The following is a 24,801-nucleotide window of genomic DNA, read 5'->3' as shown; positions in this document are numbered from 1 at the left end:
CCAAACGATCCAGGGCTATAAAAAGTCTTAGAGATCATTCTGCTGAATGCAGATGAATAAAATGAGGCCGGGGAGGAATGATCTAGCATACGGACAGTAGAACCAGGATGGGTACCTCAGTCCCCAGCTTCCAAATCCAGTCTGCTTCCTGATACACAGCCCTGTCCTGCTCTGTCTTGCTTTCTCTGGCTTTGATCCCCATATACCCTCCTCCCCTGCAGAGGCCTTGGGAGATACAACCACAGGGAGTCTACAAAAGCACAGATGAGAGACACATCGGAACCCTGCCATATGCAGACAGAACAACTTTATTAAAAATGCAGCTGTTAGAAAAACCCTCAGAGGGGATGTCTGACGCAGACAGTGGCTGGCACTGAGAAGTACAAATCTTAAATAAACTCATCAGGATAGGCACATGCAAATACATTTTTTCTTTAAAAAAAAGAAAAAAATCTTCCCTCCCCAAATAAAAGAATACAATAAAGAAAACCCCCCATCAATTTGCCAGTTTGTTTTGATTGCCTGCATCTTTGAAGAATCATGTGGCTCTCAGCCCTTTTGGGCCATTTCTTTGGCTAAGGATAAAGAGAGTGATAGGGGATGGAGTTTTAATAGGGATTACCTGGTTCTTTTCCTGGTTCAGAACTGGACTGCTCAGTTGAGTTCTCATAGCTCAGTTTCTTCCTCTGGAAGATGGGAAGAACCCAGCTGACATATAAAAGATACTGAATCTGGCATTGAAGAGGACATAGAAGGCACTTAGAAAGCATAGCACAGAGCTGGTGGTGGGGAGCAGTCAACACCACGGTCTGCCACTAGGCTTTGCATGGTTTTGTGGCTGGCCCTAAAAAGGGATTAATGTCACCTCCAGTTCTGGTCATGGGAAAAAGTGCAGCAGGTGTGGGCAGCTGTCAGCTACTGGGAAGAGGGGGCTTGTGTTCATAGGCTCACAGATTTGGAGCTGGAAGGGACCTTAGAGGTCATGGAGGCCCAGAGAGGTTAAATTACTTGCCCAGGATAATAAAGTTGGCAAATATCTCAGGCAAATTTGAATCCAGGTCTTTCAGACTCCAAGTCCAACACTATTTACTCTCCCATTTTCTCCCCTAGCAGGGTGAGGACCCAAACCTTTTCTCACATATGGTCCATTTTTCTATGGACATAGGGAGCAGGGGCTGTGGAAATGCCCCTTTAGTTAATACTGGATGGAAAAGTCTCTATCCTCTGGTTGGAACCCTCTACCCCCAACCCACCAGCCCCCAACAGAAGTAGCAGTATATCTCAGAATGCTTCTTCAGGATAAAAAATTTCCACCTTGTCCTGCTCCAAGGCATAGGTGGCTTAACAGTACCTGGGCCTGCTGGAATCTGGAGCAACTGGATGTCACCCCTGCCTGCTGGGCCAGCAACTGGGGAGAGTCTAAAAGCCTTCAGAAAGAGCCCTTGAAGGATGACCCTGTCTCTCAGCCCAAGTGTCCAGCTGACAGGAAGTATAATTCCCTGGTTACATGAGAATTCTGATCCTTTTTTCCCACTGTGGGGACACTCTGGGATCTAGGCAGTAGTTGGCCTTGGGGTTACCAAAGGGCTTTTCCTGGCAGCCAGCAGGGCTGGAGGAATGGTCACTGCCGACAGGCCTCCCTGGTGACATTGGGCAATGGATAGGCAAAGAGAGAGAAGTCCAGGATGTACTTGGGTAAAAGCTCCTGCAGCAAGGCCCTGGGGGTATTGCAGAGATGGTAGTGGAGGCTCTCAGGACTGGCTGGTCGATACCAGGCCTGTCGGGAGGGGAATCGAACTGTGGGTGGTGCTCTCACCCACTCCAGCACTTGGTTGGCATCAGCCTCCAGCCGCTCATAGAAACCCACAAAGTCATAGTGCACCGCACAGGGTTGGCACAGCTGGTACACGGGCATCCAGTGCTCATTCATACGCTCTGGCTCTTCATCCACCAGGTATCTAAGGAACTCGGGGAAGGTGACGTCATCACCAGCGGGGCTAGGGCCTGCACCTACACGGTATCTGCGGACAATCTCAGCACCATAACGCTGCTGGTATTCCCTGATCTCACCAAATTTGTTTCGGTAGGCAGAGAGGAGGCGCTCCACTGGGTCACGAACGAACAAGAATTTGAAATAGTGCTGTAAGCGGTATCGGATCTCCTCTGGACGTAGGTCGGCCAGGAATACCAGGTCACTTCGATGGTCCATCTTGAGCCTCACATCCACACTGTCTAGGGCACCAGCCAGGACCTTGAGGACACGCTTCCAGTTGGAGCAGGCCACTTTGGGGACATAGCAGTAGAGGAAGTGGTACTGGTCACTCACCAAGATGTGACGGAAGAGGGTCCGACGCTGCCCTGCTGGGAGGTCCCAGGGGTCACGGGGCATGCCTGGCTGCCCACAAACAGCCCGTAAGGTACGATTCCGGACATCCTGTCGCACCTGGTGGTCTGGGTCTCCAGGATCTAGCAGTACTTCTGGACTTCCAGCTGCCACCCTACGCCAAACAGGGTCCATTTTGCCGTGGGGATGCAAAGGAGGAGGCTTCATCTCAGCTAGGATGCCCCTCTCAATCATGAGCAGCAGCCCACTGGAGGCCACTATCACTCCAAACATCAACATGGAGGGGAGAAGCAGGGGTGGCCCTCCTGACCCGCCCCGACCCCTTCCTGCAGCCAGGGGGTTCCTCCTCGATGCCCGTCCCAGGGGCTCCGTGCCCTTCGGGGCTGTCAGCGGGGTGAGAGGCCGGGGGAACATGGGGTCCACTCCCCCCTCCAGGGAGAAGGACCTACTTAAGTGTTAGCTTTTACAGGACGGGGCAGTCACTTGGAGACAACTCGGTCTCAGGCAGCGAGAGAGGGGATAGAGGCACTGAAAGTGAGTCCAGCTTCAGGCCTAGCCTAGTGGAAGGGTACGGGCTGCTGTGCTCTGGCTCTAGGCGAGAGAAAGCTGGGGGCGTGGGAAGGGGCCCCGGGACGGGCGCAGGGCGCTCCACTCGGGCCAGGCGGAGCGGCCCAGAGCGGGCAGCTGGACGTTACCGAGTACGGAGCTGCGGACGCCGCGGTTCGGGCCGGCTGGGCAGGAGGAGGGAAGCAGCGGAGGCCGGATGTCCCGCCTGGCCCAGCTCCCCCTTCTAGGGCTCGGCCCGGCCCCAGCTGTGACATCGAGCGGAGGGCGGGAGGAAGGGCTCCGCCCCCACCCAGCCGGGGCTCAGGTTAGGGGCTCCCACCCGCTCGGGATACATCCCGCACCTTCGCTCCCAGTCCCCTACAGAAGGGGTCCCGGGGGGGGGGCATCCGAGCACCGCGGGTCCAAGGTTGGGGGCGTCACACCCCTATTTCCTCGTGGGCCAGAGAATAGGAAGTACCCAAGGCTATAAGTGAGCTCAGACCTCTAAGACTGGCAAGGGTCCTTAGAGAGAGGAGCCCAGACGCCCTTGCACGTCCTCACCAGCTGCATGGACAAAAGAAGCCCTGAAGTCCTCTAAACTGAATTGGGGTGGGGTGGGGTGGGGGCGCAGGCCTCCAGGCATTGGCAGTCACTTTACTCTCCTTTCACCTCACCCCCAGCTTCCTACAGTCATCAGCTGAACACCCTGGTGTACCCTAGGACGGAGGGGGCCCGCCATGGGAAGGATGGAGGATGGGCATTCCCTCTACCTAGGATTTTTTTCCCTCCACAGAGGCTTCTCCTGCCTGGGTTCTATGCTGTTAAACTTCATTCAATCTGAATGGGACCTGGGTCCCGGAAAGACACGGGGCTGTTGGTACAACCTCACTGCCAGGCTAGGACAGGACTGGGATTCAGATTAAAGTTTTGGCTTCCCATTTTGAAGTTTCGCCCTCGGGAGGCCTCTCCCCAATCAGCCTCCCAAGTCCCTGCAGCTGCAAGCTGTTGGACATACTTTTCATTCAGAGCATGGGGAATTGCGCCATCAGGCACATTTGCAGTTTGGTATAGTCGGTGGAAAGGGCATTCATTGGCTTTGGCGTCTGCAGGCCGGAGGCTTCTGCTCCTTCCTCTTCCTCTTTTTGCTTCTGTGACCTTCGCCAAATCACTGAACCTCCCTAAGGCTGTTTCCTCCTCAAAATGAGAGGATGGATCTAGATGACTTCTAAGGTCCTTTCTGGCTCTAGAACTATGATCCTCGGACAGTGACCAGCAGTACCCCCCAGCTCGGCTCCCTTAAAGGATTCACTGAGACGGTAACTAGAACTGCCCATCCACTACTGTAGTAATCACCCATATATTTGATTTGAGGTGGGGAGAGACCCAGCAACAAAGCACCAGGGTAATTAAACCCCCTAGCTTGGTACCTCTGCTTTGGCACATCGATCCCTGGAATAATTGATTGACTGCAAAGTGGGGAGGGACCAGAACCACATGAAGAAGAGAAAAGAGCCAAGGATGACTCCAAGATTTGGCCTAAGAGTGACTGAGAATATGGAATGCCATCAGAAGAATTCGGGAAGAGATGAGTGGGGGAAGAAGTGTCTGGAAAGCAATGCAGTCAACTCCAACTGAGTGGCAATGAGTTGGTAGAAAGGAGTGGGTTAAAGTGTCTTTCCAGATTTTTCCTATTGGTTCTTCACCGGGCTGGGTTGGTGTGGGGAGAGGAAAGGTAATTCTCGCATCAGTGAACATCTACCAAGTTTGAAAGTTCACTATATATTCTTTGCACCATTTTTACTTCCCCAGCAGTAGATAATTAGTCGATTGCATATGCCTGCTTCTATCATACCACATTGGTGTCTCCCGCTGCCCTCCCCATGCTGCCTGCTGGCAAACTCCCTGACAGCAGGTACAATGTCTTCTGTCAAGTATAGCTTTGCCCACAAGCTCATTGCTAGATTACCCTTCCCACCAATGCCCCATGGGCAAAACTTGTGCCCATTATCTTTCCCAGGGCACCAAATGTATCTATGATTCTTGCTCCCTCTTAGGTATACACTCCCCGAGGTACATAGGAGAGGACGTGATGCTACTGGGGGCTGTTGCCCCTGCCTCCTGGGGGAAGACAATCTCAGTGCAACCTCTTCCTCTTCAGATAAAGACATTCTTAAGAGTTGGGGTGAGCTGAAACAGTTAACAGATTGTGTATTACCTTTTACCTGTTCTACAGTCATAACATTTAAATGCTTACTATGTAGTTTCCTCATCTGTAAAATAGGCACAATAATTGCACCCACCTTAGAGGTTGTTGTGATAATTAATATATGTAAAACACTGCAAATCTTAAAGTCCTGTGTGAATTAGTTACTGTTGTTGCTACCTCCCCAGAGCAGACCTTACTCACCGGTAAACTGAGATTCAGAGCTGACAATCACACTAAACCAAACCAACCACTTGTGAGTCACCTACATCAGTGATGCATTCCATGAATCACCCCCATTTTCAGATGGAGGGAGAGTACTATTTAGGTCTGAGTTGGGACAATTTAAGAGACATTTCTTCCCATCCCCATTCTAAAGTAAGTTCTTGGAAAAGGATGGAAGAAAGGCACAAAATTCACATTAGTGGTGATCCATGAGTCATCTAACCTACCCCCTTTTCCTTTGAGTTGAACAATAATCTAATCAGTACTACCATTGCTTCTGGGCTGGGCACATGAACCATCAAATGTCCAATGGCCTCTATCACCCTTCCTTGGCTACCACCATCCCCCATCCCATGCAGTCCCTTGAGGGCAGAGACTGCATCCACAATGCTTGGGGTCACAGCAAGCATTTAATTGCTTATTCAGTCATTCATCTTAGAGGTCTTCAAGTTCCAGTCCCTCCTCTCCATCCCCATAAGAGTTCAATCCTTGCCTCAATCCCTCTCCAATTTACCCCACACTTTTTACTGGGGTGGGGGTGGGGCAGGAGGAAAGTTCTCTCAACTGAAAAGTGGCATTGAAAGAGTTAACACGCGGACACATAAAACAAACTCACAGGCAAAAGACAAGACACCAAAGAAGTGAACCTTTTCTAAATCAATACAATTTCTCAAATTTATTTTTTTTTCTTAAAGAATTACTTCTAATTTCTCTGTCAGAAGGGGGCGAGAGGGAAGGTTTCTCCCCCCTTGTAAACACTGAAATACAGATCTGGGAAACCAGGGGCGACACAAAAAAAGTGCATTTTACAAAATTATCAACTAAAATATATTTTACATGGATTACACTTCCATTGAAATTCTACCAGCTGCATTTTCAGTTTCAAAAAATATTTCCATATCTAAGAGATTAAAAAAGCATGAAAGAGTCCTGGGTGGCAGTGGGGTGCCCTGCCTTGAGGAGAAGGGACCCAAGGAGCCAAGTCTCTTCCCTCCCTGGTGGGAGGGTGGGCCTCCTTCTAGAGGGCTAGAGGAGGCTTGGCTTTTTCTCACTAGCAGGATCACTGAGGATCCTTCGGGATGGAGCCGGTATCTGAGGATACCCCAGCTGCTGGGCAGCACGAAAAGCTCCAATCCCAAGCCTCCCTCATGCATTATTCCCCTACTGCCTGCTGTGGGCAAGGTGCCCTGAGCATCCCAGGATCCCCATCCCTCCCAGACTGATTTCCCCCCCCCCAATCAGCTTATTTGTTTGAGGGGCCCTCAGATTCCTCTCCTTAATTGGGCCTGGGCTCCCCTCTTATAACTTCTCCTCTGTACCCTAGGGACCTCATCCACTCTTTAGTGGATATAAACTGTCCCTCTCCCTTCCCCCCCAGAAGCCTCAATATGAAGGGACATAGAGAGGACAAGGACAAAGCAGGGGCGCCACAAAGGCCTTGAGAAGGTCTGGCCTTGCACAGGCACATCCCCAGATCAAGAGGCTCTCTGCCTCTCACACAGCCTGATCCCTTCAACTCCCCAGGAATCTGTGAGACTGGGAGTGAGGGTAAGGAGGGCAAACACATTGGTGTGGGGTGGGTAGCTGGCAGCCCAGCTAACTAGAGGCAAGACTCTCGGTCTCAGCCTTTCCCTCCCCCATCACGGTCCCTCTTTGGTATGAATAGGAAATAAACAGGGCCTGCTCACTGCTGCCACCTCCCCCCTCCCACCCCACCCCCCCCAGCCAGGCCCAATCGAGAAGGGGTTGGGGTAAGGGGCAGGGGACTCCTAACCTGCTCTTTTCTTGGGGCCATCCCTAGGAAGAAAGGTGAGGTCAGAGCTGGGCCCTCTACTTGGGCTAGAAAGGAACACAACGGAAAACCCAGGTCCCTCCCTAACTCCAGGAGCGAGTGGCTGCAGCTCTCAGCAGGTCTGCGGACTGATACAGTGTTGATTCTCATTCTGGTTTAAATTAGTGCAATCTACAAAGGGCTTCCAGGGGGACGGACGGATGGATGGGTGGGCAGGCGGGGGAGGGGGGAAGTGGTGGACCACCCCGCTCTCCTTTGGTTTGTTTTAGGACTGGGCTCCGAGAGTTGGGTGTTGAAGGTCTGCAGGAGGCTCTGTAGAACCGCAACGTGTAAGGCAAGAGGGAAAAAAGTCTCCAGCAAATCAGGTAGTATTTTTTTTTCTCTCTCCCTGACCCCACCCCCCTCCCAAATACCCACCCTCCCCAAAACAACACACACCCTGTGTAGGGCAGTTTCCTTCTGGGAGTCCCTGGGCACCTTCTCTGTGCCAGGATGACGGGAAGCCGGACATCTTCAGCAAGACAGGGCCCGTGCTGGGCTCACTCCCGCCCTCACCCCATGGCAGCAGTGTACTGTGGGGTGACTGGGATGAGAAGTGGAGACGGGGAATGCTCCAGGGGCCTGGGGAGTGGGGTGGGGCACCCCTAGCCTAGGGAGAGGGACTCAAGTGCTCAAGAAGACAGGCTCTGGCTTTCTGAGGCATGGGCTCAGTGGTCTGCTCAGAGCCTGGGGGGCGTGCAGGGAGCAGGAATGCTCCCTGAACAAGGGAAAGAGAGCCCCCAGGAGTGGGCAGCAGCTGGTCACAGTGTGGTGAGGTAAAGCTGGTCTCCCACCCCCCCTTTCCCACCGAGGACAGGCTGAAGTGCCAGCAGAGCTCCCCTGCTGCCCTGCCCTATCTTACCCCACCCCCTTCTGGGCCAGGCTCCATGGCCTCTTGAGAGACTGCTCTATCCAGGCATTGCCTCCCATGGGACCACTGGAAAGATTTCTTGGGGGAGCCTGGTACCTTCCTTGGACCCTGGCCTCTGCTAGGCCAGAACAGATATGGCCTGCTCAGCTCAACCCACCCTCAGCCAAACCAGACCATACCTCCCCCAGGTCCCTTTTGCTCTTTCTAACCAAGTGCTGTGCTTTGAGCTGCTGCCATCCTTGCCCTGGGGAAGCCACCCTGGCATATGGGGAACCCCCCCCCAGATGCCCCTTGCCAGCTCTTCCCCTTGGGCTGGGGACTGGGCAGCTACTGTGGGTTCTTGAGGATGCGGCCATGTCGGAAGTCATAGACGTGGCGGCAAAGAAACACCAGTTCAGGGTCTGTGTCTTCTGGCACTGTGCGGTGGGGTGGGGTAGAATACTCTACCGAGGGGGGCACCAGCGCTGCTCTCTGGCCAGGGAGACCTTCACCCCGACGTTTTGCCAAGGCACAGAATCTGTGGGGAACAGTATGGCCATCATGTGGGGTTTCATCCCCTAAGACCTACATCAGGATGTAGACTCTTCTCCCTTCCAATCCTCCTTCCCTCCCCATATGGGAACACCACCTGTGAGCCTGCCCACAACAAACACCTTCCAGGCTCCCCACTGCCCTAGTGGAAATCAACTGTGCTTGAAGAGGACCCCAATGGAGTTCTCTTCCTTCTAGGGAAGTGCTGAGGACAGGGCCACCCTCCAGTTCCCCATGCCACCCCATCCCACCAGGTCCAGTCTGTGGTGAGAGAAGAGGATCCCCTCAAGACAGTCAGGTGGTATGTCAGAAAGTTCTCTTGGGCCTCAGAAGTACCTCTAAGGCCTCTGTGGGGGCAGGAGGAGGAAGGGGCTGACAGTAGCTCCCTCTAGGCCATGTCAGGGGTCTTGTTTGAGGAGGGAAGTGGGCCTGAGTGGGCAGAAAGAACCACCTACCTGCAGTACTCTGCAAAAGTCAGGACATAGCACTTCTCCTCAATGCAGGCCACACTGTTCTCATCCTGGTGGCGGGATGCAAAGATCTCATTCTGCCAGAGTAGAGGAGGAAAGAGGGCAGTAAAAGGTTTAGATACAGAGAAATGCTTTCTGTAGTCATAGCTCAAGCCAAGCAGGGTGAAGAGGAATCATTACTCTTTCCCTTTCTCCCCTGGAGAAAGTTTAAGCTGGTGTTCCTACAATCACTCACAATGCCAAATAGCCATCTTCTCCTAACCAATCGTCGAACCCACTCCTACCTCCTGAGCCCTATTCCATTTTCCATTTAACAGGGGAATTACAACTAAGGCCTGTGCCAACAGCTTCCTTTCCAGGGGCGCTATATGGAATCTGTAGGGTGTTCCAGCCATTTTATCTCATAGCCCAGGTTCCAGCACTGGGGTTTTATACGGTGGGAGAAAGAAAACAGTCCCTTTCAACCTAGTCAGCTGAGGGAGCTTAGAGGCAGGGATAGGCTCCAGGATCTTCTCAAGTCCCTACCCCATCTGAAATAGGCTGGTCCTAGACTAGAGTGAAAAAACAAACAAACCAAAACACCCCCAAGCAGCCAGAGGCTTTAGAGCTGGTCTTACAGCCCAGAGAGAATGGCAGTAGTGTCAAGAATAGAATCCAGGCATCCTAATACTTAGTTAAGGGCCTTCCCCCTTTGCTCAATCTTCTTCTGGGAGAACTTAAGTTTATTGAGGGGGTATTGGGGTGCTCAGGCAACCTGAGTAACAAGAGGCACTATGCATTCCTTCCACATCAATTCAATCTTCAGGAGAGAGGGACTACTCAGCTAAGCAGATCCTGCTCAATTTTAGCCAGAAAACCCACTCTGCAATCATTAGGCTGGAAGCTGTCAATAGGAGAAACTAAGATTGCAGCAGGTTCTAGACACAAGTCTCATGCAGAGTCCTGCAATGTCTTCAGTGATACTTTTCTCTCTTTAAAACAAGTACTGCTACTCCCTTTCCCCTAAGAACCAGAAATGCCCAACAGGAGAGGGCTGGTTGAAAAGGCAAGAATAATTCCCAGTTTTGTAGAGGTACATGCTTTCTGGGAGGCCATGGAAAAAGCCTGGCTAAGAAGAAAAAGTTCTGCCCCTCATCCCCAATTCCATCTTGCATCCATACCTTTTTTCCACCCACCCCACATATCCACAGGACAGCCCCCACTGTGTTCACTTTTCTTTACTTTTTAGGTGCTCACCTGATGCATGCTGGGATTTCGGCCTCCCTGAGTATGCTCTGGTCTATAATACCACAGTAGGCTCATCATCAGCTCTCCTGTGGAAAGATAATAGAGGCACTCAGGGATGGAGCTGACAATCCTAGAAAGATTGGCCTCGAGTTCTCAAGCTGTTGTCAACTCTGGCTAGAGCTCTTCACCCAGATTAGATTTTGGTAATGATTCCTCATGACTCCACAACTGCCCAGGGCACCTGACCCCTCTCTCTGATGCTAGTCTGGAATTCAGTATTCAGGGATGAGTTTGTGGCGTGGGAGCACCTTCAAGAGAGACAGGATAGATGCCTGGGCCTGAAGGTGTATGGACAGAACCTGAAGAGAAAACTCAATGAGGTATTCAGTCCCTGAGGTGTTATCTTCCATAGCCAGAGACTTCACTATCAGAACCTTAACCCAGTGTCAAACTGCAGGTGTCATTTGCTTCCTCTCCCTGGGTTAATACCTGTTTTAGGGTCCTCCCAAAGGGCAGAGATCTTGGCCACATAGGGCATGGATTTCTTTCGTGGTCCTGACTTCAGAAGGACTGTATCCCGGACCCGGATCATCTCTCCATCACGCTCCACCGCCTGGTAGCTCTTTCGGATGGCTGGTCCTGGTTCATTCTAGGCAATGATATAAGTGGGTTTCAGATTTTGCAGTCTTATAATAGGAGAAGAAAGGAATTATAATCCTTTTGATATAACACTCCACCCCCACCCAAGGAGAGGGAGGCCAAAGGAATACATTTACCCTGTATATCTCCTTTTCAAGGATTAGAGTAGGGGAGAACTCCCAGACAAAGGTTAGGAAATGAGGTAAGAAACTTTATGGGACCAACCCTGTGGGCTCAGGGCATTAATTATCCTTCCTCATTGCTATTTGGTCCCTCACTCTCATATCTGTCCTATGACATTCCATCATCTCATGTCCCCAGCACATACTTTCTGGTTTGAGGTGATGACATTTCTGGGCAACTTCAACTTGGGGTTTCTTTTAGGAAGTGATGAGTAGACTTTAGTTTCATTTTAGCCTCTGGTTCTAATAATTCTGAGTAGTTTTCTTGTGATTTCTTGAGTCATGGTATCCAGGTTTGTTGCTTGGTCATGCTTTTCAGGTCTCATGATCTTTAAATTATCTTTTCTTGCCTTGTTTTCCAGTCATTTATTTTTGATAGCAGATACCTGACATGTTCTAATTTTTCAGTCTTTTGACTCTGTTCTAATATTTCATGTCTCCTTCAATCTCTGAGTTCTGTTTGCGCCATTCTGCTTTTTAAAGGTTGTTCCTACTTGAGTCATGTTTTTCACCTTCTACTCTAAGCTTTTTTTCTTCAAGAGTTCTAATTGTATTTTTTTGTCTCTTCATTTCTTTCACCCATTCCTGGAGTCCTTGTTGCCATGTCATTTTCCTTCTTTTATTTCTTGTGGAATTACTCTTCTGGATTTACTTCTTCAGCTTCTTCTAACCCATGGTATTCTTCAGTGTATTAGAAGTTTTCTTCTCTTTGCTCATGTCTCTAGCCTCAATTCCTAGCTGAGACTTTGTAATAGATCCATTCTTCTTCATTCTTGGATGAGGTGGGTAGGTCCTGGTTCTGTCTCTGATAATGCCCTTCCAACATTCTTGATGGGATGGCTGAGTCCTTCATGACATTTTTCCTAATCTAGGCCTGTGATAGGGTGTTAGGGCTCAATCCCTAGCTTTAGCTTCTAACTCCTAATAGTCTACTGGATTTGGTCCCAACTCCATTTCCTTGATCCTCTAGTGTGGCTATTGGATATCAGTGATCTCACTGGCTTCAGGTCTCCTAGAGGGACCCACAGCTCTGTCTGCTAAGGCACTTCTGCTCTGTCTCTGTTTCCTTGGGAAGTCACCCACAGGGAGCTGGCTTTGTCCCCTTCTGTGGCTCCTGAGATCCCACTGGCTTCAGTCATGTTTACCAGAGATCACACTGGCTATAGGCTCCCCTGAAGCCACCCTGACCAGAGTGCCCACAGGCTTCTGGCCATCTCCTTGTGAAATCCTGGACTGGATGGAGAAGCTTACTGGTGTTCCCCTTAGAGTTTAATGACTATTTCCTTCAATAAAGTAAACATCTTTGCTATGTTGTTTCTCATAGGAGCTACTAACTTGACTGGAGGCTTTCAAGCTGCCATGTTTACCAGAAGTCTAAAATCCATTTTCCTAGAGGAGTACCAAAACGCTTCTTGGAGTGGTTCCCATTTTATGAACTAGGAAATAGGAAAAGGCAGAAGTTTTGTGGGAAGACTACATAACCCAAGGATGTCCAGAGAATTAGTGGCAGGCAGACAGAATCCAATACCTATGATTACTCATGCTTTGCTCAGAAAAAGTAAGTGACTTGCCCAGGGTCATTCAGTGACAGAATTATGATTAGAAACCATCTTCTGCCTTCATATCCAGCATTCATTCCACCATACTACAATTGCCTCGGATGCTTGTACAGTCCCATTCTGAAACTCACCAGCTCCCATGAGCTCATGGCAGGAACCATGGGAATAGCAGGTGAGAAGGATTTAGTCTCTCCTCTACCTTTCACAGCTTAATGCCCTAAAGAGTATTACAAGGTCCCAAAGAGCTCTGCCCTCTGTCCCTTGCCTCCCCTCACCAGGTGTTAGGTACTTACCACAACATACACAGCCTTTTCACAGGCAGTCCCAACAGGCACCCAGCCATTGGTGGCCCGACGACGCTGGATGCGTTGCTGCTTCGGGTGGCCGTGCCCGGTCACTGCCTTAGTTTCAGAGGGGTGCAGGCAGCTGGGTGCCGTACGCAGGCCAGACTTGGAGCCACTAGGAGGCTTTGCACTTTGTGGGCATGCCCGGGCCATTGTCTGGGGCTCTGAATTGGGAGTCTGCAGATGGGGGACAGGCTCAGCTGCAGGCGGCACATTGGGCACAGGACATCCTGAGAGGGGGTGGGCAGGCGAAGCTGGATGGCCAGCCACAGGGATCGTGAGGTCCAGCTGGTCTAGAGACCTGCAACTCTCTAATGGGAGAGGAAGGAGAATGTCAGGGAGAAATCTGTAGTCCATTTCACCCATGTTTCCATAAAGCTTAGTTCCTGATCTAAAAGAGAAATCTGGGGATCACAATCACAGGAGAACCATAGGAGCTTTACAAAGAGTAAAAGAGTTTTAGGCTATTAGTTATGCAAGTAACCTATCAAGGTAACTGTAAGGTGGGTGAGACAAGAGAAGCCATATCTTTCCTGCCTGGTGCGGGGTGGGGAGGAGAGAAAGGAAAGGTAGAAAGAGAGTCAGAAAGAACCCTGCCCTCATTTTTCAGGGCTCTAGCCTAACATGGAACCTGGAACAACCAGTCTGGTCAGAGCCCATTGGTCTATAAAGTTGTTTTATAGCCTCCTATAGAGAGGGTGGAGAGGGAGCCATTGGAAAGGCCCAGGTCAGTGCCTCCTTGACAACTCAGGCTCCTAGAAGCAGGGCAGAGCCACCTGGAATGATGACTGAGTTATTGCCCCAGCTGATGTGGTCACCTCCCTAGGAAGGAGAGAGAAGGTGCTACAAGTAGTCAGTGTGTGAGCTGGGAGGAAGAGACCCAAAAGTCATGGCTGCCCACTTCCTATCCAGACTTTCTCTGGCAAGCAGAATCACAGAATTTCAGGGTTAGCATGGACCTCAAAAGCCATCTAGTCCAACCGAAACCCAGAAGAGAATCTGCACACAGACCGATCCAGCCTTTGCTTGCAGACCTTCACGAGAGGGAGCCCACTGAGTCCTAAGGCAGCCAACTGCACTTTTGGATAGCTCTTACAAGATGTTTTTCCTAAAGTCAAGCCTAAATTTGTTTCTCCGTAACTTCTACCAACTGCTCCTTGCTCTGCCCCTGGACCAAAGCAGAACACGCCAGAGACAGCAGGTACAAATGCCACTGGACTGGTGTGTTTCCTGGGGCACAGTGAGGCTGCCCAAGTGGAATGCTGGGAGGGGTCTGCCTGCGAGTCTGCCACCGAGACAAGGCAGCTTCCCTACCCCACTGAGGACACCAACTCTAAACCCCAAGCACATTGGCCAGGGCTTAGCCTCAGGAGGAGATTGGTGATCTTTGTCTTCTTGGAAAAGGGGCAATGCTAACCTGTAAATGCTGGGACCAATAAGAACTCCCCATTCTTTCTCACTTGAGGATTCTACTCTCTAATTTTTGAAGATTTTTTTTTCTGGTAAAGGCATTATGGTCTCTGTATTTTCTCTAGTTAGCCTGGGAAGACAGAAGATATAATAGAGACAGATTCATCAGGCCTGGAATACATTTTCCTGAGGTGTTCGTGTCTCACTGAGACAACAAGAACCAATTTTGTGGGCTCGGATATGATTATGCTTAAGCTGTGGGAATCCTGACCTGACTTCCCAAAGGGAGCAATCCTACTTGAGCCTACATACTAAGGGGGCATGTAAGGGAAGGCAAGGGTCCCTGGCACCAAGGCCAGTAGAGCTGCCTTTACTTTAAGGCCTCTATCTACATTCCCAGTCCCACGCCCCAGCCACCTTTCCTGCCCAGGGCTCAGCTCAGCTCTCCATGTGAATGCTTCTGTAGCACACACTGGTCAATGTTTGGGGCTTTCTGCAACAGGCACAGAGTCATAGGATTCAGCTCCCAAAGGGAGAAGCAGAGATGACAAGGACACAACTTGACAAGACTGACATACTCAGAAAGCAAAGCTACATCTGAAAAGGCATCAGCATAGCCCTATCCACACTCTTGACTGCTTCTGAGAAAACTTATTAGTAAAAGCAGCTTCAGGAGGGCAGTCTGCTAGGCTGCCAGAGAGGCCCTGCCCCTCATCAGTCAATGTTACAGCAGAGTTCTGAATCGTTATGGGAACATTTGGTTACACAGTCAGGTTATCAAAAACACATGTTACAAAACTACATGCATCTTCTTCTGGATCTACTAGTAGGCAGGACCCTCCAATGAGCATCTCAGGGCCTGCCCTAGGTCTCAGTCATACTACACTGAATTTTGGAGTAACCAAAAGCTTTGACAGGTACAAGTACTTTCTACAGGAGGCCTTTCCTGATTCCCCCCAGCTGCTAGTGCTTTCCCCTCTTAGATTACCTTCCATCAAGTGTGTATACATACATGCATATATGTACACGTGTACACACACACACACACACAACTATATATCTCTTGTGAACTTAGCTGTTTATAAGCTGTCTCTCCCATCAGAATGTAAACTCCTTGAGGGCAGGCACAATTTCTGGCCTATCTTTATAACTCCACTGCACAGTATAGTGGCAGACATACGGTAAGCAATTTTAAATGCTTGCTGACTGTTGACAAGACTACCCAGCTATCATATCATGCTATTCTCCATAAAGTCCTGGCAGATAAGCTGGGTGCAGCTTCAGCTGTCAGACATGCCCAAGCAGTCTGATGACCACCAAGGGAGAAAGAATAAAACTGAGGTTCTCTGCCTTAGAGGCTGGACCCTGCCTGACAATGCCAGAACCGAAATCGTTCCCACTTCTCAGGGCCAGGCTCTCCTAGCACCAGCAGAAGCCTCCCTGATCGCCACACACACACAGTCATCTGCTATGAGCCTAGAGTGAACTCTCAGGACACTATGCTACAGGCAAAGACTAGAAACGCACAAGTCACCCTGGAAACCCTTCGCCTCAAGTCAAACAACTTTCCCAGGGACATCTTACCTGCTGCAAAAGGCATTTTGTAGGGACAGCTGCCATGAGTGGCATGGAGGCTGCTGACGCGACTAAGGGACATGGGGAGAACCCCGCAGAGGCTGTAGCTGTTTACTCCTTCTCCTTCTCCACAGCAATAGCGTGATGAACACCAGGGAGGGTGCTGGAAGGGGGTCCCTGTGGGCAGGGAGCTCGGGGCCACCAGAAGCCCATCACAGGGAGCAGAAGGGGACAGCTCTCCCCCCTCTGGGAACACAGGACAGGGCGAGTAGCCCCCACACTGCAGTCCACTTTGACCGTAGTACAAGTAGACCCCGCTCAGTGTGGTAAGCTCAGGGCCACCAAAGAAGCAGCCGAAGTCAGAGTGGTTGCCGGGCACAGGCAGCGGGGGTAGCTGGGGGAGAGGAAATGAGGGCTGGTGTATGTCTTGTTTGGGAGTGGGAGACTTCTCTCCTGGGCGCCCATACTCTGGCTTCATGGCAGCCTGCCCGCCCATCAGCAGGGGCAACCGGTGGTACAGGTCCCCAGGGCTCTCATAAGCGTGGCTTAAGGGTTCATAGGGTAGGGGCTCCGCTTTGCCACATAACCTAGGGGAGCCAGAAGAGGCAGCAGGCGGCCAGGTTCCCTCGGGGGGTATTTGCCAGCTGGGCAGTCCCTCAGTCCCTACTAGGCTAGCTTCCTGCCTAGCCTTCACGCAGTTTTTCCGATTGGCTTTGGCCCATTTAAGCCTCAATGTCTTAGGGCCTATGGAGTCAGACCGGACATCCCCATCAGTGTGGTTTCGGGGAGCACGATGTGGCAGTTCCCGCTCCTGGCTCAGTTTGAGGAAGGCTGCCGCATTCAGGCTGGCCAGTCTCTTGGGAGCAGTGTCACCTTCCCGGCGGGCACTGTCTTCAAATACTTCCTCAGGCAGAATGTCCTGGTTACTACCCTTGAGTCTTCCTGCCCGAGTTCGGCTCCGTCCCTTAAAGCTTTTGGGGACTGGCTTCTCTGGTGAGGCCCAACTCCCACTCACTTTATCTCGGGCCCTCCTAGTTTCCCCTCGGCATCGCCGGGTAGCAGCAAGGCCAGCCCCATCATCCCGCTCCAGGAGCAGGTTATTGAGGGCTTCAGCATTGAGTGAAGCAAGACGCCTCTTTCGTGGTTCCTCAGGAAGGGTGTTATCAGTCCCAGTATCCTGCTCTCCACCTGTCTCACCCTTGCCTGGGACAGATGTCTCAGGCAAGCCAGGTGTAAGTGGCTGCAGCTCCTCAACCCAGCTTGAGGCCTCCTTGCCCCGAGGGCTGGCCACATGTTCCAGGCGGGTCAGCAGCACTTTGCAGGTCTTGGGCTTGCCTGGGCCCAGAAGCCGCTTGCGAAGGGGATAGTTTTTTCTAAGGTCTTGCAGATTGGTGAGGCTTGGGACCTCTGGAACAGCCCCTGGCTCATTGCCTTCCTGCCGCTCCATCCTCTTGCCTTCCACCCTAAGTGGCTCCCGGCCAGTGGGGAGAGAGCTCAGCAGGGATAGAGATTTCCTCCGAGCATGCGTCATAGAGTAGCTTCTGGACCTGTAGGAGAGACGGCCACAGTAATAACTGACAATTCCATATAGCATTTTACATCTACTATTTCATTTGATCCTTAACAACCCTACAGGTATGACAAGGAAACTGAGGCTCTGGGAAGTTAACCACCTTGCCCATGATCACACAGCTGGATAAGAGACAGAGAAGGACCAGAGATGAGGTTTCCCTGGCTCTCCAGGCTAACATTCTTGTCACTACATCGCTCTCTGACCCAGGCTAAGAGCACAGCTCCCCAGACTCAAAGCCCACTCCCATTTTCAACTCCTCCTCACAGTCATTTTCGAATTTTAATTGTCTCTGCTAGCCCCACTCTGCTCACTACCAGGACTCCAAAGCACCACCTGGTCCCCAGGTTTTCCAAGCCTAGATTTTTTTCGCCCTCCAACTCTCCTCTTTTCAAACCACTGATTGATGGGATGGTCCACAAGGCCTGTGTTCTAGCTCCACTGGAGAAAGGAATGCTTTCCCCAAAAGTCCATTTCCCCCCATTATCCTCCTAGCCCAAGGCTCCCTCCCATCTTGTACATGTCCATGGAGGGAAAAGGAAAGGAATACCCACTCAGAAATGGAAGAGAAGCAGACCCAGGGACCAAGGTAAAATAAAAAGAAAATCTGAGAAGAGAACCCAGTCTGGTACTCTACCCTGTTCCAATTCACATGATTTAGGGACTGTATACTAAGAACTGAGAAAAAGCTGTGTGGCTCTGGGTGACAAGCACCCCCTGTTCCCATGGGAACAGAAAGGTTCCTACGAAGGTTATGGAGCAATCAATGATCCAATTTAGGAGTAAAAGGGGAAAAGGACAGAGATGGTACTTCTAAGGCTTTAGTTTCTTCATCTATGAAGGGGCTGAACTAGATGGCCTTGAAGGATCCTTCAAATTAAAACATTCTATAAGAAGAAAGCTACAACCTTCTCACGAGTAAGGAGAGGGGCCCTGTTGGGATGAGTAAGAAGCTGGTCTAATCAGTGTCAGGCATTTCTGGGTAAAGGACAACCTGGTCCTTGCTGCCTACTCATTCTATCTACTCTCTCCACCCCAAAGGTTCCAGCCATAATAGGAACCATACCCAAAGACAGACATTTTAGGGTCTAGATTCTAAGAAGAAAAGGGCTTCCGGGGGTCAGAAGTCTGCTCTCACCCAGTACCCAGGCCAAAGCTACCACCTTAAACTGGCTCTTTAAGGGCTCCCATAGGCCTGGAAGTTGTCACCTAATCCTGTGGAGTCATCACCAAATCTGGCTCTAGAGGCTCCAATTTCCCTGGGAAGGGCAGCTAACAACTTGTGCTTGGGGAAGAGAAGGCTGGAAAGCTGGCAATCTGGGACCCTTCAGCCCCTGAGAGGATACATGTTAGGTGTCGAAGCAGGTCCAAGTCACAGAACCAGAAGCAGATGCCTTAAATCCCTGTTTAAACACAAAGGGATTCAGGAAAAGGAAGAGGCAAAGAACAAGTCAAATATAAGTTAAGGGGCTGGAGCCTTTCCCCTCTCCTGGCAAGTCCAGTAATTTGGTATTATTCCAGCTTAATAACAACTTATTCATATGGTACTTTAACTTGTGAGGTGGGTAGTGTTAGTATTACTATGACAATACATGAGGAACATAAGGCTAAGTGACCTGCCCAGAACCACAGGTATCAAAGCTAGAATTGGAACATAGGAGTCTCCAGACTCCCATGTCCATGGCTTGCCACAAAATCATGCTGCTTCTTAAATTAGAAGACATTTGGGACCACAGACCCCACAGAAGAACAAACTAGATGTAGGAAATTCTACTTAATGGTGTACTCAGGCCAAAACATATACACATGTGACAGGTAGCCCAGAACCCTCCTCTTGCACTTAAGAAAGCCAGGCACCAGGGAAGAGGCATTGGGCGGGAAATTTTCCTCCAGCAGAAGAGGCTCCAAAGACCTGGAAAGCCAATGGATGAGATGAACCTAACTGGTCACAGGGAGTCTTAGAATGCCTGCTCTCTGTCAGACCATATTTGCCCTCCAAGAAACTCAAGTAGCAGCTGCAGCCAAGACATAGGATGAATTTCTAGCTTAAGACCCAACTCAGCAGACACTAGGTTTGAGGGTGGGATAGGGTGGGATGGGGTGGGACAGGGTAGGATGGGGTGGGACGGGGGCCCAGCTTCTGAAACAAGCTAGGCGACAAAAACCCAATCCTGGCCCCTTAGGCTCCTCTGCTCCTTTCGGCCTACCCTCAAGGCTGGCCCATCCCCACTTCCCACCCTTTCCTTCTTAATTTCCCCCACTGCTATTGTTATTCACATACACTCCACTCTAAAGAACACAGAGTTAGAGTCCCTGCTGGGCAAGGATTTAACCCTGAAATTCCCAAACAGGAGTTGGGCTCAGGCTTCCTGAAGGCTTCCTTCCCTGGTGATCATTCCAAATGCCCACTCAAAAGGACACAGATCAGAGTGCAAAGTGAGCAATGACCAGCCAGCTGGGCCAGCATAGCTCTGAGCCACTCACTTTCAGCCCCTGACATTTCTCCTGGGAAAAAATGGGCTAACTGAGGGACGGGGAAAGGGCTTTGGGAATTGTCAGAAAGACTCCCCTCCCTGCTATAAACCAGTCTGATCAGCGTGGGCGACCCCCACCCCGGAGCTCTGACTCGGCAAACTGGAAAGGGGAGGCAGTATGCCAGGGAGAAAGCTGTGGCTTCATGTGCTGACCTGCCCTGGCCCCAGGATAGGGCCAAGAGCAAGACACTGGGACAGAGGGAGGGTGGGGTGGGGGAGAAGAGAGGGGCAGGTCAAAACCAAGACCCTTTCCCTAGAAAGCTCAGGGGACCCCAGGAAGTGGGGAAAGAAATGGAGTTCAAATCAGGCAGCTGAGCTGGGATGGTGGCGGCAGCTCCCCTCCCAGCTCAAGGTCTAGGCAGAGAGCCCACCAAAACAGAGGGGCAGGGGATGGCCTAAGGCCATGAAGCCAAGCTCACCCAGACCCAAGGCCTTCATAGATATGTATGCATACGGAGAGTCAAAGCCAAGCTGGAAACATAGCTACTAAGCTGGTAGACAGCCGTCATGCAGAGATCTAACTGACCAGAATCAGGAAGGCTTGGCCCATGCTCTGAAGCAGACCAAAGAAACAGTGCAGGACAAGAGGCAGGTACTTAAGGAACACTTGTCAATTAGCTGAATAGGTAGGTGACCTCAGGGCCCCAATCTAGGAAACCTCTCCATCATGTAAACATGAAATCACCACCAAGTTAGGAAAGGGGGAGTAAGGGTCTCAGGGTTATGCTTCTCTCTCCTCAGAGCTCTTCTCTGGGCCTGAACATGAGAATTCTTTTTTCACTTGAACAGCCAGCTCCACAGCCTCAACATTCTTATCTCCCAAAGGCATACACCTACACTGTCTGGTCAGGAGGTGCCTCTCATTGCTTGACCCTGCAGTGGATAAACACCGTGACCCTTCTGAGCTTGGGATGGAATGGAGGAGGCTCTCCCTGCTCTCCCTCCCTATCATCCACTCTCCAGTGAAGTTATCAAATTCCATTTAGCTCATTGAAAAAACTTGGAGCCATCAAAAATACCACTGCAAAACCACCCCAGATTTCATGTGGGACCCAAACCGTGAGCTGGCCCCTCCCTCACCCTAGAATCATCCAAGCAGAGGCTGGGTGACTTGGCTCCAGCTTCCCTTGAGCTGAGCTGCGGGCTTTCGAGGCACGCTGGAGAAGGAGTGGAGTGAGTCACACTGTGAAGCTTGAGGTGGGAACTCCCGCAGCAGCTTTTCCCTGGGGTGGAACTGGGCAAAGGAGAAGCAGCTCAAGGTTCTTTGGACCCCCCCCCCAAAGAGTCTAACCTAGTCCAGTCCAAAGAGGATCCTAAGAAATCAGAAGGATTGAACCTCATCAGTTACTCTTTCCCTCTCATTTATACAATGGATCAACCAATAAGTACAACTGTTTTAGCCGCTGGGAGTGGGGTGCTTACTAGGAATTTGATTCTATCACTGCCAAGAGCCAAGGAAGGCAGCTGTGCTGATCCCTCACCCCCACCCTACTGCTAACTCTCTGGGTTCCCTCTCCTTCTAAGGATATGGTCATTCGCTAGCCCCTAATTGCCACTCCCAATAAGAAATTCCAAGGAAAGTGATGCTGGGGAACCTGATTCTACAATCTAAGATATTTCTTATGCCCTAGGGTAATGTCTAGCCCGTGAACACTGGAGAAAACCAGCCCAGCAGTTTTTTCCTTGGTGTTTTTCCCTTTTCATCAAACATCTCCAGGTAGTATGAAACCCTGAGGAAGAGCAACCAGAAGGCCAAGACCTTCTGGAGATATAGTAAATAATATGCACAGTTAGTTTATGCTTGTTAGGCGACTTGTCCAAAAAGACGTGGCTAATAAATGGCAAAACCAAAAATCAAACTTCATTTCCCCATCCTAAATCCAGTGATCTTGTCACTATACTAGTGTCTTCAATCAATGAACAAGGATTTAAGAGGCTAAGATGTGCCAGGCAAGCATAGTCGAAATCTATCAGTCAGAAAGGCCTGGGTTCAAGTCCAGTCTCTAAAACACATCTCCTCGATGAATCACTTAACCTCTCAATACTCTAGGCAAATAAGACTATGAATTGTAGAGCAGGAGTACATCTACACTGGTAAAGGGAGTCTTCAAAAAAGGAATTCCCTACGTCAGTGAAAACACAGGTCTTATTAATTAAAAAAAAAAAAGGAACTAAATTGTTTGAGGGCAGGATTTGAATCTCCCTCTTCCCGACTCCAAGTTCCCTTTCCTCAAGGAAGCATTCAACTTGAAACCTCCCCAGAGACAGAGCAAACCAAAAGTCTCTAGTCATCAGGGGCAGTGAGGCTGAAGTCAAGATGGTAGAGATCAAGAGCCAGCTCTCTTCCAAAGTCAAAGTATGTTCTTTATTAGGGTTCTGGGACTCCATTTGGAAAGAAGAGATTAGGATCATAGATCTGGAGTTAGAAGGGACCTTAAGAAGTCACTGAGCTTAACCCCCTCATTTTACAGATGAGTAAATTGAGGCCCACAGACCACTCAAAAGACCTGAGAGAAAACTTCACCTTGATTCTATACCCTAAAACTGCAGGCTGGTCTGGAAGAGGCACACTGGCAGTGCTTAATATCCAGGCCTTCCCCTTACACTGTCTCAGGATAACTGTAACTAAAAAGGACACTAAGACACGGCCCTTCTCTTCTCTCTGCAATCAGTACCATAAAGCAAAGGCATTTAGGCCTAATGGGGTGGCAGGAGGAAGGACAAGCTGAGGGAGGGGATATTGTGGGATCCTTTCTGGATTTCTAGTCACACACTTGTATGTATGTCTGGGGTGAGGGGAGAAAGGCAGGTCAGGGAGTGCTTCTGGGCCACAGGACTCCAGTCTAGTTTTGCACCTTTAGCTCAAGACTTTTGCTGCCGATTGGCCTTAAGAGGAGGCAGCATATGGAACTGCCTAAGCGAGCCCCAGGAAGGTTCCTATCCAAAAAGTTCTTTCCCACCAATGACTGTAATGCTACCATTAGCAGTTTGATTTTGCCTAGTCCTATCAGCTTCTTTAAAAATGTAAATAGTTCCTTGATGTGTAGCATATACATTCCTAACACTGAATTTTAGGCAGTGTGGGATAGTGGAAAGAATACTAGATTTAGCATCGGAGGATGTACAAATGTACAAGTCCTCTCAGGTATATACAGAGACAGGTTAACTATGGTATATAACATTAGACAAACTTCCTGGACCTCAATTTCTTCACTTGCAAAATGAGAAAGATCACCAAATCTGAGATGTAGAGCTGAAAAAGATTGTTAGAGACTATGGAGTCTGACACCCTCATTTTAGAGATGGAGTACCAAAGGCAGAGAAGCTAGATGAATTGCCCTCGGTCACTTAGCTAGTTATCGTTTGAGGGCAGGATTTGAACCTCTCTCTTTTCCCAACTCCAAGTCTAGGACTCTATCCACTACATCAGCTCGACTAAATGATTCTTTCCAGAGCTAAATCCTACCAGTTCCCCAGCTTTTTCCACTGAACAGAAAGGACAAGGAAACATGAGAAGATTGGAACCCTGGGGGTGGGAGTAGGGGGTAGTTGCTGAGTTATGGCAAAAGGGCACAGAAAGGGGAGGTGTCCTTATTAGGCTGATTCTCAATCTGGCCTAGAGTGAGGGCCACAGGACATGGGATTGGGGGAAGGGGAAAGGTACAGAACAAACAGGCAGGGAATTCCTTGTTTTCCTGTACACCCTCCCAGCTTACTGTACTAAAAATGAGACTATTTAACCAACTATACGAAGGGCGGGGATCAAGAGAATCATCAATTCTCCGTTATCACTCTGTGATTCACATCGGACAATCCAAAAGCCATCTTGGAGGGCTGCTTGGGAGGGCAGAGAGTTCCCTCTCAGCCTGGGAGTCCTTCCACACCTGAGGAGGGGGCTAGCTAGATGAGTGCCAGCAGCTGGTTAACTTCAGAAGCACCCTGGGTCTGCTCCTTATAGCCCTTCTCTATATTAAGGGTCTGCACCTCCAAATGAGGCCAGCTCCCCTTCTTCTCATTTAGAAAATGAAGAAATTCTGCCTGCATACTGAACTCTGCCATGCTGTTATAATTCTACATTTTAAAAGTCCAAGCCTTACACCTTGGGAAAATTGGGATCTTCACTCCTTTCTAGTTGTGCTGAGTGTGGTGTGAATTGGGGTCAGGGATCTCTCCAACACAGCCTGAAAGCCCGCTCTCTACCTCTATGTAGAACTTCAAATTTAGCATGGTAAAACCAGCCAAGAGAAATACTTTTAGCCTCTTCGAGGAGGTGGGGGGTGGGAGTGGGTAAGGGAATGTGTATTTTACTCCCAGATTCACTGTGAGCTCATGTCCAAGAACCACACAGCAGTACTGCTCCTGAGATGATAATCTTCCTCAGCCCTGTTAGATGTCTAGTAAAAAGCTTCATCAGCTATTCGATCCATTAGGACAGAAAACCCTAGACAGTGTCAGATAATACAAGTGACAGAAAATGAAAGCTGGGGTCCAATGTAACCTAGAAGCAGGCTTTTCCATCTACCTTGGAAAGTATACCTAGGAACAGCTTCTCTGAGCTTAGGTTCTACAGTCAATGTCTTAGGAGTGCCACAGTAGCATGTTCTTAAGAATCAAACCTGCCTGGTTGGGAAAGAGTGGTAGGATGTTGTCCATATCAAGTTCACCAGACAATCCCTTCTACTATCTCAACACCCTCTGAGAGGATGCTGCTAGACTGGTCTCAACATAGCCTAGTTAGGT

At 50.0% G+C, this 24,801-nt stretch overlaps 2 protein-coding genes across 3 annotated transcripts in view; both read right to left on the bottom strand.

Annotated features, from left to right (window-relative positions):
* Nucleotides 1-276: 276 nt before the first annotated feature.
* On the bottom strand, nt 277-3,146 carry CHST14 (carbohydrate sulfotransferase 14). The gene has a single exon (XM_021009382.2). It carries the CDS (start codon nt 2,756-2,758, stop codon nt 1,622-1,624), a length of 1,137 nt encoding a protein of 378 aa, XP_020865041.1. The 5' UTR covers nt 2,759-3,146; the 3' UTR covers nt 277-1,621.
* A 2,833-nt stretch (nt 3,147-5,979) lies between these two features.
* Nucleotides 5,980-24,801, bottom strand: part of BAHD1 (bromo adjacent homology domain containing 1) — a 34,536-nt gene continuing 15,714 nt past the window's right edge. For both annotated transcript variants that reach the window (XM_021009339.2, XM_021009338.2), the window contains exons 2-7: nt 15,967-17,504; nt 12,922-13,283; nt 10,738-10,897; nt 10,258-10,334; nt 9,007-9,098; nt 5,980-8,537 (exon numbers count right to left, since the gene is read on the bottom strand). In XM_021009339.2, coding sequence (XP_020864998.1) covers nt 8,348-8,537; nt 9,007-9,098; nt 10,258-10,334; nt 10,738-10,897; nt 12,922-13,283; nt 15,967-17,488 — 2,403 coding nt within the window. In that variant the 5' untranslated portion in view covers nt 17,489-17,504 and the 3' untranslated portion in view covers nt 5,980-8,347. The remainder of the gene's footprint in view (nt 8,538-9,006; nt 9,099-10,257; nt 10,335-10,737; nt 10,898-12,921; nt 13,284-15,966; nt 17,505-24,801) is intronic.

The sequence above is a fragment of the Phascolarctos cinereus genome, unplaced genomic scaffold, assembly GCF_003287225.1.
Source record: "Phascolarctos cinereus isolate Bilbo 61053 unplaced genomic scaffold, phaCin_HiC Scaffold_3;HRSCAF=262, whole genome shotgun sequence".
NCBI classification, from domain to species: Eukaryota; Metazoa; Chordata; class Mammalia; order Diprotodontia; family Phascolarctidae; genus Phascolarctos; species Phascolarctos cinereus.
This window is presented reverse-complemented; position numbering and strand designations above follow the sequence as displayed.

Coding starts and splice junctions, on each gene's coding strand:
- CHST14 (XM_021009382.2), bottom strand. CDS start 2,758: ATGTTCCCCCGGCCTCTCACCCCGCTGACAGCCCCGAAGGGCACGGAG.